The following is a 14,440-nucleotide window of genomic DNA, read 5'->3' as shown; positions in this document are numbered from 1 at the left end:
GTATATAATTAGTGGCAGAAGGTGGAAGGATGAAAAATACACTTTCTTCCTTGAGGCTATTAGAGTTTCCTTTGGAGTGTGATGCATCCCTCGGCATTAATCAGGTGGCCCTCTCAATCCATCCATGTCATGATCTACCTCTTCTGTCCATCATATGTATGTTATAAAACGCATATATATGTTATATAACATTTGTGAACTAAGTAGAGTGGAAAGAAATGGAGAGGATTCTGTGTCACATCCAGGTCTGATTTAAGGTGATTAATTGAAAAAAAGCCCTTGGAGGTGGAGCTAAGAGCCTTTTCCATGCCCATGGTGAACACTGATCCTTTGCTGTGAGGATGACAATGGTGCATAATTACATGTCTCCCTTGAAGAGTTATTTCATGTTGTCTGAACAAAACAGCTGGTGGCTAAGGAAGTGAATAATGCAACCTCCACATTCGTAGATTACTCTCCACACATCCAAGCTGGGTTAAGATGCTCCATAATGATTAAATATCCCCCACGTAGGGACTAAAAGGTGAGCATTTTGAGGCTAGAAATTGTACTGCACTGCTGGAAATGCCTGCTTGGTGTGTTAATGAACCTCTAATCATATGCAAAGACTGCCAAATTGCCCAAAGCAATCCACCCTGTGGCACTAAAAAGTAAAAATAAAAAAGACAGCTTTTCAAAGGACAAATCCAAAGACCATTACTGCTTTCTTCCCTTTTGCATTCTTCCTTCTGATTATCCTGCTTTACTGCAAGGATTTCTAAGGCATCTGCTCTTAAAAGCAATCTTCTCATCTTGCTGTACCGTGGACACACCTGGACTGTGTGCTGTGCAGAACAGCCACCAGGCTCCTGCTTTCCCTGATTCCCAGGCTAGGGACTAACTGTTCCTTAGAGTGGGAATGAGCAGGAATCGAAGGGAAAACTTTGGGGTGGGGAAGGAGAGGGGCATGTATTATCTGTGGTCAACCACATCTCTGACACCCTCTCTCCGTTTTGATAGGGTCCCATTATTTTAATCCCAAGTTCCTAAAGTAAAATCCTAAAAACTCCATTTCCCAGAAGCCCTTACAGCTAGGTGCAGGGATATGAGGTAGGTTCCACCAATCAGACACTCATTCAAGACTGATTTGGGAGTCTCTGGGATCATCCTACTGCAGGCACAGGTGGTAGCAGAGGCTGAGGAAGAGAGTGAGTGCAGACTCAGGCAGTTCCGAAGCGTGAGTCTCATCAATACAATTAGAGACATGGCTTTGGGTACTGAACCTACAAGTTTAGGCTTGAGCCCGGTTCTCTGGTCTTCCCTGACTAATACCTACTCATTAATTTTCTCCTTTCTGCTTAAACTACCCAAGGGTAGCTACCTGACCCAATAGGCACACACATGTGTAATGTGATAAAACTTTCCTTGCAAATGTATATTTTTTTAATTTTGCAGGGAACAGCATATCTCTCAAAAAGATTCGAGGCTTGACCTGGGTTTGGCACAGAGGAGCACTGCAAGGGTGAGGAGATTTGAGCTGTTATGTCCCAGTCAGAACTCCTGGGAAAAAGTGATGGCTGTGAAAACACGGGTTCACGTAGGTTTACTCTCGTGAAACAGCCTGACAAGTGATAGTCTGGAAGGGGTTACTCTAGGAGCACTGCCCTATGTCAACCTTTTCTCTTTGCCTGAAATGCCACCGTTAGAGAAAGCATCCTCTAAGTCTGGAAGATTTTTTTTTTTTTAGCTCTATGATTGTCCTGTTAGAAGACACATCCTTGAGAGGGCTTATACCTTCATCATCGGCACATGGAGGCTTTAGCTGACATGGCTCAGGATCAAGTTCTTGGGAAAGAGGCTGAAGATAGTCTCATGATAGCGAAGAGGGGCCCTGTAGAGGAAGGTGGTAACACTGAATACACAGTTCACACATTTTCCCAGGTCTAGCTGTGCATATGCTGTGAATCAACATGGTTTTAAAAGAAATGAGAAAGAACATAGCATCTTTTATGCGGTTCTTAGGTAATCAAAACAAGAGCAAGACAAATCTCTTTAAGATTGCAAATGTGATTTTCCTAAATGAAGAAGTTCTAAACATATGGCAAGAGGCTTCGAAATCTGTTAATGTGCAAATGTCATGATAAAAAAAGGAACCGGTAAAAAAAAAAAAAAAAAAAAAAGAACTGGTGAGTGTTAACGAACTGCCAGGCCATATTCTCTGAAAATGGAAGGAACTGAATTCATCTTATCCTTTAGCTGTGGAGCTAACTAAATCTGGCACTGAGGACGACTCCTCCAAGACTGGCGATGAAATTTTGAAAAAACAGTGCCACTTGCAAGGCATAAATATACTGAAAGGGTGGTTTAAAATGAGTAACGCAGGGAATCTGGTGACTGTGGATGTCTAGATCCCAGCTCCAGTTACTATGCGACTTGGGCAAGGCATTTGATCTCTCTAATCCTCTGCTTTCTCATCTGGTAAATGAAAATGATAATTCTCAGCTTAAAGTACTATTAGGAGATGTCCAGCAATGAAATCAGCACAATACCTGGTCATGGAAAGGGTTGACAATTAGGGAATTCTTAAGTGATGGATAGAGCTAGCCTCCATCTTCAACCTAGCCCACCTGATGGGAATGAGAAAATAAGGGAGCCTCTGGAAAGACTCTAAGTCACTGCAGGGATTCAGAGGGAGAGCTTCAGCCTGACTTGATCAGTGAGCACACGAGTACGTCCTGAAGCCGTTTGTTCATCTCTGCCATACTATCCTCTCATTTGGAATTGAAATAAGAGAACAGCCTGCCCTTTGGACAATGTGTTTAAGCTTTTATTGTGAATGGTAACAGCTTGGGGCCTTGAATCTAAGCAACAGATAGCTTAGATGTAAAAAGCATTAATTGGAAGACTCTTCAACATTCGTTCACAGCAAACAAATTCAACCCAGAAGATGCTGCTTGAAAATCATGAATTTAGTCAAGGATGAAAGATACAAGAATAGTCAAGTCTTTTGCACAAGGAAATCCTGTTGATGATCCAGTAGAATTGATGTTTGCCGAATGCAGTCTCTTACGGGTTTTGTTTTTCTCCTTGGAGAGAAGCCATCATTGTCATAGCTGGTTCAGCTGAGGGGTTCCTTCCTTCACGTTGAGAACCTGGAGCAGAGAGTCTACCAGCTTAAGAAATACTAGAAAGAGTTCAGCAAACAGAGTGAGCTGAAGTCTAATCCTAGAAATAAATCCATTCCTACAAGCCATGAACATTACTCGTGAGCTTGTTAGAAAGGCAGATTCTTGGTTCAACCTAACACCTGCTAAATCAGAAACTCTGAGGGCGGAGCCCAGCAATCTGTGCTTTCACACACCCTGCAGGTGATTCTGAGCTTGTAAAATTTGAGAACCAGAGCTGTCTCCCGCCAAGAGACTAACTTCTACTTGTTTTTTGAGCTTCTGCATTTTAGGGTCTTTTTGTTTTATCAGCTTAACGTGCACCCTGATATGATTCCTCAGGTATGCTTTAACCAATGTTGGTTAATGTATTATCTCCAGGAACTTATAACCAGAGTAGCAGCTGGGTGGTAGATTCTGGGAATGTGGAATTTGAATTCTTACTCTGCTCACTTTGACAGTGCACCATGACACAAATCAAAGCTGGTTTCTGAATTACGTAATTACACATAACAAACCTACAACTGTAAATGGTAGCAGTGTGGGAAACTTGGGAAGAGGATTTAATTTGGATTTCTGCCAATTCTAAATTTATTGTGGTTTGCTTGTTGTGGCTTCTGCTCAAATTAACTAAGACTAAAGAAAGAATGAGTAGTTATAATTTTAAAACCCTTTTTTGTTTCCGTATAGCACCCTTTACATGCTGAGACGAGAAAACACTTTCTGTTGAGACTAGAGCTTATTACTCTTCCCAAGATTCTCCAGCAATTCAGATTCCCCAACTTCCATATCAGCCATTTGTTTCTAATAAAGGAACTACTGCTATTCTTTGGCAAATTATTACCTGCTCTGTGGCTCAGTTGTTTTGACTATGTGCTAATGAGCCCAGGGCCTGGGGTTTGATTCCCACGCATGCCAATTAGCACCAGCCCAGGCTGCCCTATTAAAGGCTGCTGCCTGTCCAAAGAAGCCACCACACATCTTGCCTTATGAGTCACAAGTCATAAAAGGGGCCAGCTAATGTGTGGGGGGAAAAAAGTCTACATAAGTTCCCCCATTGGCTCAGACTATTGAATAAGAGAGGTTTGGCTGAAGGGAACGGAAGCTAAAAGGAAAAAGAGTGTTGTGGAACCTAGGAAGATCAAGGACCTGGGAGGCAATGGCAGGGTCCATTGCTGGGGTTGGGGAGGAGCTGTATTCTAGGTGGGAGCCAGCTTTACTCTGCTCCTTCATAGAAAGAGCCAAGGTCATCAGAAGGTTATGAGTGATTCTTGATTGTATGTTGGTTTTTCTATATTTGGCACTTCATTTGGAGCATTTCAGATATTCAGAAACAAGACCTTCCTATTCTCTGTACTGATTTGATGAGAAAGTGAGAGCAGTCCCTTGAAAGTGAGGATGAGAAACATTTACTTTCTTTCTGTAACAGCCTTTGTAGCTCACTTCCCTGTCCACTAAATAAAAGGAGAGACCTAAGCTGCAAAGAATAAAGGACTGAGTCCAATTAGAAAGGGAGATCAAAGGCCAGCTCCACTGAAACTCAGGACAACACATAACCACCTCCAGGATCATGGACGAGGCCGTGGAGCCGACCTGAGCAGCGATTCCTTTTGCAGAACCCATAGGGAAAAGGGTCCCTTAATTGCAGAATAGAATTAAAAGATTTGTGAGAAGGGCACAGTTAAAAGGATTGAGGTTAACCTTTAACATCGCTGGGCATAATTGCTCTGAAAGTTCTGGAGCTGTTTCCATGATGGAGTAATCCAGTTTCAGTGCACATTACACACATCATTTACGAATTAAGTAAATATCTTTGCCATCAAAACATATGAAATGCTCGGAGTTTCTAACTACAGCTCCAAGAGAGTTGGCAACAGGGCTTAATGTTTATTACTAAGATGGGAGAGGAGGGTGTCTGTAGATAGTTTTTAATTTTAAGAACAGTCCTTCAGCCTCTGAAAATTCCTGATGCTAATTCTGGCAATGATTGGCCAAGTTATTAAGCTTCTCTCTAACACTCCCATAACTCTAAGAGTGGGAGATATATGGGTGTCTAATAGAACTATTCTCTTGGCACCCCTTCCTTTCGAATAAGATCATTGTAAGGTGTTTTCAATTTTCATAACAACATATTTTCATCGAGGTGGAATTTCCAGTGCAAGAGAAGCCACAAAATATTTTGGTCTCTGCAAAGACTAACTGTGGAATCTGTTTTCATGTTACTAGGAAATATAGCCAGAAGGATAGTACTAATGTGTGCAATAACTAATTATTCAACTGGAGGTGGAATGAAACGAGACGGGCTTTGTAAACCTGTAGAAAGAGAAACAATGCATAAAAAGAATAGAAAAGCGAAGCCTGGTTATGTTTTATGATCTTTCTGATGACCTTTTTCAGTTCACTTGGGATAAGCACTGCTCCCTTTAGGCAGCCACTCTTCATGGCCTCCCACTCAACCCATCCTGCTATACTGCTACTCAGAGCCCTTTGTGGAGCAGTTTTTTTTTGCAATTGCCTTTGAAGCTTACAGAATAGTCTTTGGAATATGGTGGAAAATTTTGGATCCTTAAGGAAGGAGTTGAATTTTCCAAAAGATTTCAAAGCTATGCAGAGCCAAGTTGAGGCAATAAAATAACTCAAACTGGACACTGCTGTTTGTTTCAAAAATGAGACACTTTAGAATAGCAACATGATTGTGTGTTAGTAGAGGGGAGTATTTAACGGAGGAGCTATGAAGGCAAGTCATTTTCAAGGTCTGTAAAAATTATTTTTGAGGGTTTTGTGGTGGCAATTTTTGTTACTCTTTAGACAAATGAGAAGGGTTCTGCTGTTGGATATCTACCTACAGGAACTCCAGCAAAGCACTTGACCGTCAAAAAGGCATGGCCAGCTACAATCTGAGAAGTCACCCACAAGTTCACAGAGCCCTCGGAGTATGGGATCCATCTAGAAAGAAGGAGGCTGAAGGCATGACACTTGTGACACAGGTATGGACCAGACAATCACCTGGGGTTTTGTCCAAAGTTGGTATTTATTTCTGTATTGGTTTATTTAATCCTGGATTTTTTTTTCCCCGAATAAAAGCTACAAAGACATTCCCTCTAGGTGCTTAGGGCAATGGACGGACTTTAGATTCCTTTTAGCATAGAAATCCACATTTGGGAGGCTGAGGCTGGGGGAAATCACTTGAGCCCAGGAGTTTGAGACCAGCCTGGGCAATATAGCCAGTCTTTGTCAAAAAAAAAAAAAGGAAAGAGAAAGAAAGAGAGAGAGAAAGATGGACAAATGGACAAGCACATAGCCAGACCTTGCCAGAAAGAAAAGAAAGAGAAACAAAGACCACAATAGGCCCAAAAGGCAGTGAAATAGAAATCCTCCCTCCAGAAAGCCAGCTGAGGCAGCTCAGAGCCTCTAAAGGGGCCGTCAGTCTTCACCATGAAAGAGTGAAGAAGGAAGCCCTTCAAGCACTGTGAGTGGAAAGCAACATTATTTATTGTGTGAAGCAGCAAGAAGCAAGGCCTTCAGCCTGCATCCTTTATATTAAGACCAGTGAGGACCATTTCTGGAAGATGTCTTGCATGGCACAGACTGTCTGAGGCAGATTGAGCACAGGATCTTAGCCTGATTTTATCAATGAAAAGCGATGGGGCTAGTTTCCTTCCTTCTAAAATAGAGATAATAATAGAGTCTTCCTTCTAAGATTGCTGTGAGCATAAACCAAGAAAATGGAGGTGAACTGCTTAGCCCAATACCTGGAGTATAGTAAATATTCAACAAAACTAGCCATTATTGTTTTGTCATTATTTTGTAGTTTATTGTACATTTCATGGAGACTTAAAAGTTAGTGATAATCAGCTCATGGTCAGTCGCCTTTCTTTCTTTCCTTACATTTTATTCTCTCTCGTATCTCGTTCACTGTCTTTGTAACTAAGCATTGCTGCTTTACTATAATTATTTTTCCCGATCTTCTATAAAAGCATATACAGGATGAATTTGTTGACCTCAGATATGTTCACCGAGTCTTAAAATATTAGGATGAAACCTGAACTTGGTACTTCTGTAACAAATATGAAGAAGTGCTACTTTGTGTCAAAGGCAGAAAACAAGAATCCTCTCTTCTAAAAATAGGAATGTCCACTAATGTTCACCAGAAATAAATGTAGAGTCTGTAGATCCACAGGGATTTACTCAAATAGTTTGCAGACTTGCTATCAACATGTTCTGGTAGGGCCTGGCTGTTAAAAAAAATATATATATATCCCATCAGTGCATAATGGCAAATAGACAAATTGCTGGGGGAAAAAAAACCTCCTAAATTGGAGTTTGGAATCAATACCCTTTTGACTATTAGGCCAAAAAGAAGAGAACATAGAAATTGTCTATTGGCTTCGCATGTATTGGTGTTAGCCGAATGTAGCAGCTGTGAAGGTTTACAACACAAGCAATTTTATTCTTCCTTATTTAAACTTGCCCTCTTTCACATCTCCTCAAATACCTCTCACCCCATCTCGCATGTATGTTTCTTTTACCTTTGCGTTTTGAACCTACATCTTTGAAGATGCTGCTATCCTCTGAATCCCACGAAGGCTGGTGATGGCCCAGAGCCTCAGGTTGAGGTGGCTGGTGGCTTCTATTCTCCTTGGCTTCTATGAGACCCAGCAAATTCCTTGCAGCTTCTTCCCACCTGATGTACTTTCTCAGCTGCTGCTTGAGGCTCCCTCTTTCAGAAATAGAAGACTCTCCTGTGCTCTTTTTCCCCATTAAGTGCCCTGCAAAATCCAAAACAAAAATACTCAGAATGCTACACATTTAACCAAAAGGAATGAATGAATGAGAAATTTGAAAGGACACCAGTCGTGTTTGTGCTGCTTCCTTCTAAATGTGGAATAAATCACATTTTATTATTAAGAGTTAGTTCATAAACGACAGATAGATTTTGCTCGCTGTTCAAAACGTGCAATGAGCTAGACAGAATTCAGAACTGCAGCCCAGGAACCCTGGGTTTGGTTCCAGCACCTCTACTAACTAGTTAGGTGACCTCTGCCATGTCATTTGGCACCCCTAGTCTCCAATTTTCTCAACTAAGTAATGAACAGGGTAGACTAGATTAAATCTCAGGAGCCTTCCATATCTAAATCTATCATCAACTCTATGTGCTCCACATTCTATTCCCAACTGAGAGATGGAGTTGAAACATCTTCCCCAGCCAATTTTGAATCGCTGCTGAAAATAAGTCTCCATGCTTTTCTCTGTGTGATTTTTACAAAACATTGCTTTCCTTTTATCTATAGTAAAAACGTACCAAAGGAATTTTTCATTTAAACTTTCTCAGAATTTTTGTTGAGATTGAACCTAGGAAACGACCTAGATTTACTGTTCGTTCAGAGTGTGGCGAAAAACAAGTTGAAAACAAGCCCTGAGTAAATTTTCCAGCGCATAACTGCAGAATTTTCCCTTGAGCGTCTGAAAGTCTATCAGTGGCTCTAGGAATGTGTACCTGCCATGTAAATAAAATTTTTAAAAACTGCTCTTAAGGAGGCCAAACCACTAAAAACATGAAAATTTACATATACAAGAGAGGATAACTTGGAGTCAGAAGTGAGCACAGAATTCAAGGTCTGTATTCTTAACACTTTGGATGCTTGCGTATTATTCTCATGCTATCTACTTTTGACAGTTGATTTTTCCTATCTCTCTGTAACTGGGCTTTGTAGCACTTTGAAATTTCTAACGTCAACAAAACTGTGGTGCTTTTGATCTAAAGCGCACAAGGAAAAAGGTCTTTGTGGCACTACTGGCATTTGAAGTATTTAAGGCAGACATCACGTTTGAAAGATCTTAGTCTTAAAATGGAAAGAGGTCCATTCCCAGAAGTTCTATCTACCAACAGAGAAGCCCTACCTGTAATTGTATTGCTTTTATGTGTATTGCGATTTGCAGTTTATGGGATGTTTAAATGTGCTTGATTTCATTTGATCCAGATGCTAATTCGTTTTGTGAAAACAAGGCTTGCCAGAGGTCACACAGATGTAAGCGATGATTTTAGGATTCAAGTCCGCTCACAGTCTAGACTACATTATTACACTGCTTGTCGATGTCTTTTAACTTGCTAAGAAATATAAGGTAGCTAAAATCATTCTGGGATCTGGAAATAAGGATAAGGTCTACAAAAGGCTTTCTGATGTTATAAAAATAGGGATTATATGTCAATATATCATGATGTATTATGTAATTGAGAAAAATGAGTTCTTTGAGTATTGAGGAGCATTAAAATGAGATTCTACCGCATTGCAGTGTGAGCACTTGCCAAATCGCTTATGACACGAGACTTCACACAATTTCAGGACCCTCACTGGGGATACTGCCCCAAGTGAAGTCCTGGAGTCCCGAATGAGTGGCTTCTCATTTATCAGCTTGGTCACGTGGTACTTAGCCACTCAATAGCCTTGCATTCAGCCATAACAGTGATTATGTTGTGCAACTTCCTAGGAAGTAGCGATGCATTTGGCTTTATTTATATGGAGGAAATTGAATCATGATGCTTGGAAGCAGGATTAGAACCCTGATACTCCCAGTAATGACCTAGATCACCTTGCCCTCCTAACTGCCTGTCATCTAGTTAGAATGCTGGAAACAAGAAAGGAGTTATTGCTAATGAGGCAGAGGAGTGGTGGAGATATCACACATAACAACCTCATTTTTGTCGTGCCTGAATAATTTTGTGGACTCTTCTAAAATGGGAAGAGAAAGTCATTCTCCATTCTATGATTATACTAAATGGCAGTACTTGGAATATATGGGGAATGTGTGGAGATCAGTTCTTTACCTCTAGATCCCTAGACTGGTTGTTAAGGAAAGCATGCTGTCTAGAATGTCCCAGGGAAGCACATGTTCCCTGGATCCTATTTCACTTTTGAGCTAGGCTCTGTCAACCAAATCATCATCTCCATGGCAACGCGGAGATGATGTCCACTGCCACCTCTTCTCTCAATATCATTTGTCAAGTGCCCGTATCATAATAATGGAAATCTCACCATAGACAAAAGATAAGCATTTTGAAAAAAAAAACAAAAACCCTTGCTCAGAGAAAAAAAGGGCTTTTGTTCTTTTTATTCATCATTTAAAGATACTAGTAAAGCGCAGATTTGAAACATAAATGAATAAGGCATGGATGGAAGTGTTGAGTAATCCTAAGAACTAGTTTTTCTGGATCAACACATAAATTCTATTTCACACTTTCTGGGGCCATAACAAGCCATTCTGCAGCTGAATACTGGTATTTTCAAATTCAACCTTCTGGGGCATGTCTCACATCCAAGTTAGAACCACAGTTAGGAGTGTTTCATGGGTGCACATGGAATAGTCACCAGTGGAAGTGTTGACATATATTTTCATCATACAAACAAAACGTTTCCATGAACATCAAGCCAGATAAAAATCTGTTAAGTTTTCAAGCTGTTAACCTGTTTTCCATTGCTGCACCATGCTTCTCTCAGCTGGAAGAAGCAATTCACTTAACAAGCCTGTAAATGTGTGCTGACAGCAATATGTAGCTTTAGTTTTATATAATTAAAACTAAACTGCATATCTTTGGTGATTGGGGAGGATAAGCAATTTCTTGGGATAATTGAAGGCTAAATTTAAAATCTAACATCATTCGTCCTTGTAAATGCTCATATTCCAACAAGGGGCATGTTACTCAAAGTAAACTTTTTCTCAACCACAAGTTAATTTTAGGCCAAAATGTGAGTTTCTACTTCACCTCACTCTTTCCCTTGCTCCATCTCAACTCTGCACAGCTAGCAAAGGGAAGAAAAGAGCTGCATTTGAGAATAAATATGACAATGGTATTTGAGGTCACCACTGGTTGATACACTTTTGGGTTAAGAATCCTCAAGTACTGCTATGAAGGGCAATTAAATGGCAGACACACTAAATACCTGGAGGGAGATGTTCTCCAGAACTATAGAACATCAAGATTGGCCTGACTTGCACCAGAAATAACAAGATGTTGGCTTCCAAGTTAACTCAATTGTCCTCTTTTGGGACTGCAAGGGTTACCTAATAATAAGCTTTATTAGTACAATAATATAGATGAGTAAAAAGAGATTGGAAATCCAAACATTTCATTCCACATTTCCAGCTCCAATGGCAGGTGGCTGGGCCAGATAATGACCACTTGATCTAATCTCCCAGAAATTGCTTCTCTTTAAGTGTGGATTCTTCAACGCCCGCTAAGCATCCTTCATTCTTGAGATGGAGGGTTTTTCAGCTTCACCCATTCCAATCTCTCCTCTCCACACCAGACTGCTGGGTTCCTCCTGTTCCTCAGCGATCACACATCCTCTCATCCCCGGAGCTCTCAAGACTTGGCAAGTGATTATTTCAGCGACAGTGAAAACCACTCTATTGCAACCCAGAGATCTCGACTTCCCTCTCAAAAGCACACACAACACAGAGGAGCTCAGGAAGCAACAGTTCCAGTTCCACCCCTTTCCCCAAATTCTTGGTCTTCTATCAAGAATTGTGAATCAGCCGATATTTGAATTAGCGAGTACCTGTTCAATGCACCATTCCCCGGCCCCCCTTCTAAGTAGATGGCTAAGAAAACACACACACACACACACACACACACACACACACACACACACACACACACGGCCTTAAATCTCTTCAGGGATTAACCAGCTTCCCAGGGAGCTGGTCGGGGTTGTTATAGTTGGCTATTGTGGGGCGGGTGGGGTCAGGGAGTGAGGAAGCTGGATGCTCTGCATTTGCTGGAAGCTGTGCTTGGCGAGGCGGCCGAGAGTCCCAAGGTAATGCTGGGTGAGCCGAGGCTGCTGGGCGCTTCTTGCCTCCCAGCTGCGCAAAAGCCGTGAGTGCCGGAGGTGTGGAATCCTGACCCCACCTGGAGGCGCCCTCAGCACCCGCAGCGCGGAGGTCCTCTCCACCCGGGTTCTGAGGGCCATGGCAAGGGAGCCTCCAAGCCCGTGCCTAGAGAGCAGGACTTGTTGCAGAGGGAAAGGGAAAGAGCTAGGGGAAAGGGCAAAGTCCTGGGTCTAGAGGGGCGGAGAAAGAGCGGAGCTCAGAGGGGCAGAGAGATCGAGATGAGCTTGGAGAGCAGGTGAGATTCCCCAAGCGCAGACCCTGCTGGCTGGGAAGAGGGAAGGCAAAGGGCAGGGAAAAGAATATCGCTGCAAAGCCAAGAGAGGGACTGAGAAAACTCTAGAGAGCCACAAACAGGCGGGATTCAGGCACTGCTCGCTGAACATATGTAAAACGCGAGGCAGGAGCGCTGCGCCCTCGGTCCCCACACCTGTGGCTTTGCGGGGGCGTATGGACGCAGCTTAGATTTCAGCCCGCAGGAATCGGAGTTGAGGCCACCCACCGAGCTGGACCAAGGATCTGAGATGCTCTCAAAGGACAAAGCTCCCCAAGATTATTCAAGGAGAGTAGCGTGCCAGACTGGTGGAGACTAGGCGGACAAAAGGAGATGTAGGATGGGCGCAGAGGGACGGGGATCTGCACTGTGGTTGGGTGTTTGTTTCCCCTGGGGAAGACGGGGAGACAGGCGGGAAGAGAGTGGGAAAGGATCAGGGAACCAGCTGGTGTGGGACTGATGGGCTCCCTAGAACTGGGAAAGATGGGGTGGAGTTTTAGGAGAACCGGGAAGGCATTTCGGTAGAAGGGTCACAGCAAACCCAGCTCCCAAAACTGGGCCCGGGAAACGCAAAGAAATGGGGAGACAGGTCCCCTCCGGCTGGCTGAGCCCGAGGAGGACAAGCGCGCGTGGCTCCCGTGGCCAGGACACTCACCCACCGCCCAGTGGTTGCCGCGCGGGTACATCTTGGTCAGCACTGTCCCTCCGCCAGCAGGCATCGGGACCGCGGGCCCCTGGGGCGCCTGGCAGAGGACCAGCACCAGCAGGACCAGCGGGAGCACACGGCCGCGCATGGTCCCGGCGGGAAGCCCTTGGAGCGTGGCGGAGAGGCTGGGCGAGGCTGGGAAGTGCGCCCTCCCGGCGGAGCAGCGACAGGTGACCCAGACCTCAGAGGCGCTCCGCTGCCGAAGCCGCTGGTGCTACTGCTGCGGCCTCCACCAGGGCCCCGACTTTATATGGAAGCCCGGGCGGGGGGGCTGGGGGGTTCTTCCACCATGGACCTGAGCTCTCTGACGTCTCCCTATAGCTAGTCGGGGCTCTGGGACGCCTGGTCCGGAAAACTATCCATCTCCCCGCCGACTGATGAAAAGGCTGAGTGTACATTGCCCCCCTCTTTTTTCCTCGTAGCCCAGTCCGCCTTCCTCACATCGGATTAATTCCTCCGGTCCTCGACGCCTTCCATCCAGCACAGTTTAGTCAACTCCTTCCTCTCTAGCCTCGCTGGTGCCTCCAGCGTTAGCTGCCTGGAGATTCCTCGAGGGGGCGACCCTGCTGCCTGATCCAGGGCGGAGAGGGGGTGTAGTTGCAGAGGGATGCGCTCTAAAGATGGATGCCCTGTGATGGATGGGCTTTGCTGGAGGGATGTGGCATCGCCATTGAAAGTGCCTTCTGCGTCTCCAGACCTTCCTTCTCGTAGGTCACTTCCTTGCTGTCCCAACCCATAGATAGGGCTCCAGACCTTGCCTCCTTTTTGCAGATCTCTCTCTCTCTCTCTCTCTCTCTCTCTCTCTCTCTCTCTCTCTCTCTCCCCCTCTCTCCTCTCTCCTCTCTCCTCTCTCTCTCTCCTCTCTCTCCCAGTGTCCTTAACCCATCCACTATTCCCAGGCAGCCCTGCCCACCTGTATGGCAAGACAAAAGATGATAAAGAAGATACCTGGTCCTTTTCACAAGCTTGCAGCTTCCATGGGACAGAGAAAGAAACTGCTTGTATGCCAGGTTCCCTAGGCTGCATCTACCAGACAGCTCATACTGTCCCTAAACTGCCACATACACACCTCTCTAAAGTTGCTCAAAGTCCCTCTGCTGCTTCTGTTCTCAGACCTAAAGAATGCTCACCAGCCCAATCCCTGGGGTTCTAAATACCATGGATACAAAGGGGATTGGCACCATAGCAATGCAACAATAAATAGAAGCTGGTAGGATGCTGTTGCCCACGTCCTGGCTGCCAGAGCTGGTCGTGTGGTTGGAATAGGTGAAGTCTATTTCTTCCCAAATGCTGGTTAATTGCCTCCCTGGTGGGTCTTTAGTGTTCCATGTCAACATGGTATTGATACTGATGAAGTTGAAAACATATGCTTGTGTCTGAGTATCTGCTGATTCCTTCCTTCCTTCCTTTCCTTCTTTCTTTCTTTCTCTC

General features: G+C 44.0%; 1 protein-coding gene across 8 annotated transcripts; it reads right to left on the bottom strand.

Annotated features, from left to right (window-relative positions):
• Positions 1-1,075: 1,075 nt before the first annotated feature.
• GRP (gastrin releasing peptide) lies at positions 1,076-14,114 on the bottom strand. Of its 8 annotated transcripts, none has more exons than XM_078346972.1 (3): positions 12,959-13,231; positions 7,692-7,912; positions 1,076-1,870 (listed from the first exon to the last, which is right to left on the bottom strand). In XM_078346972.1, the coding sequence occupies exons 1-3, from the start codon at positions 13,095-13,097 to the stop codon at positions 1,850-1,852; spliced, it is 381 nt and encodes a 126-aa protein (XP_078203098.1). In that variant the 5' UTR covers positions 13,098-13,231; the 3' UTR covers positions 1,076-1,849. The 8 variants fall into 8 exon arrangements, 7 of the variants coding, with proteins under 7 accessions (XP_078203098.1, XP_078203097.1, XP_002757306.2 ...); XM_078346971.1 differs by having other exon boundaries at positions 1,079-1,870; positions 7,673-7,912; XM_002757260.6 differs by lacking the exon at positions 1,076-1,870 and adding an exon at positions 2,792-3,131 and having other exon boundaries at positions 7,673-7,912.
• Positions 14,115-14,440: the final 326 nt, after the last annotated feature.

Source organism: Callithrix jacchus, chromosome 13, assembly GCF_049354715.1.
Source record: "Callithrix jacchus isolate 240 chromosome 13, calJac240_pri, whole genome shotgun sequence".
In the NCBI taxonomy this organism is placed as follows: Eukaryota; Metazoa; Chordata; class Mammalia; order Primates; family Cebidae; genus Callithrix; species Callithrix jacchus.
This window is presented reverse-complemented; position numbering and strand designations above follow the sequence as displayed.

Excerpts from the sequence above, each read along its gene's own strand:
- GRP (XM_002757260.6), bottom strand. The coding sequence starts at position 13,097 with ATGCGCGGCCGTGTGCTCCCGCTGGTCCTGCTGGTGCTGGTCCTCTGC. Across the intron at positions 7,913-12,958 it reads CGGCAACCACTGGGCGGTGG|GGCACTTAATGGGGAAAAAG; the intron begins GTGAGTGTCCTG and ends TGGATTTTGCAG. Across the intron at positions 3,132-7,672 it reads TGTAGGTTCAAAACGCAAAG|GTTCTCAACGTGAAGGAAGG; the intron begins GTAAAAGAAACA and ends TCTCTGCTCCAG.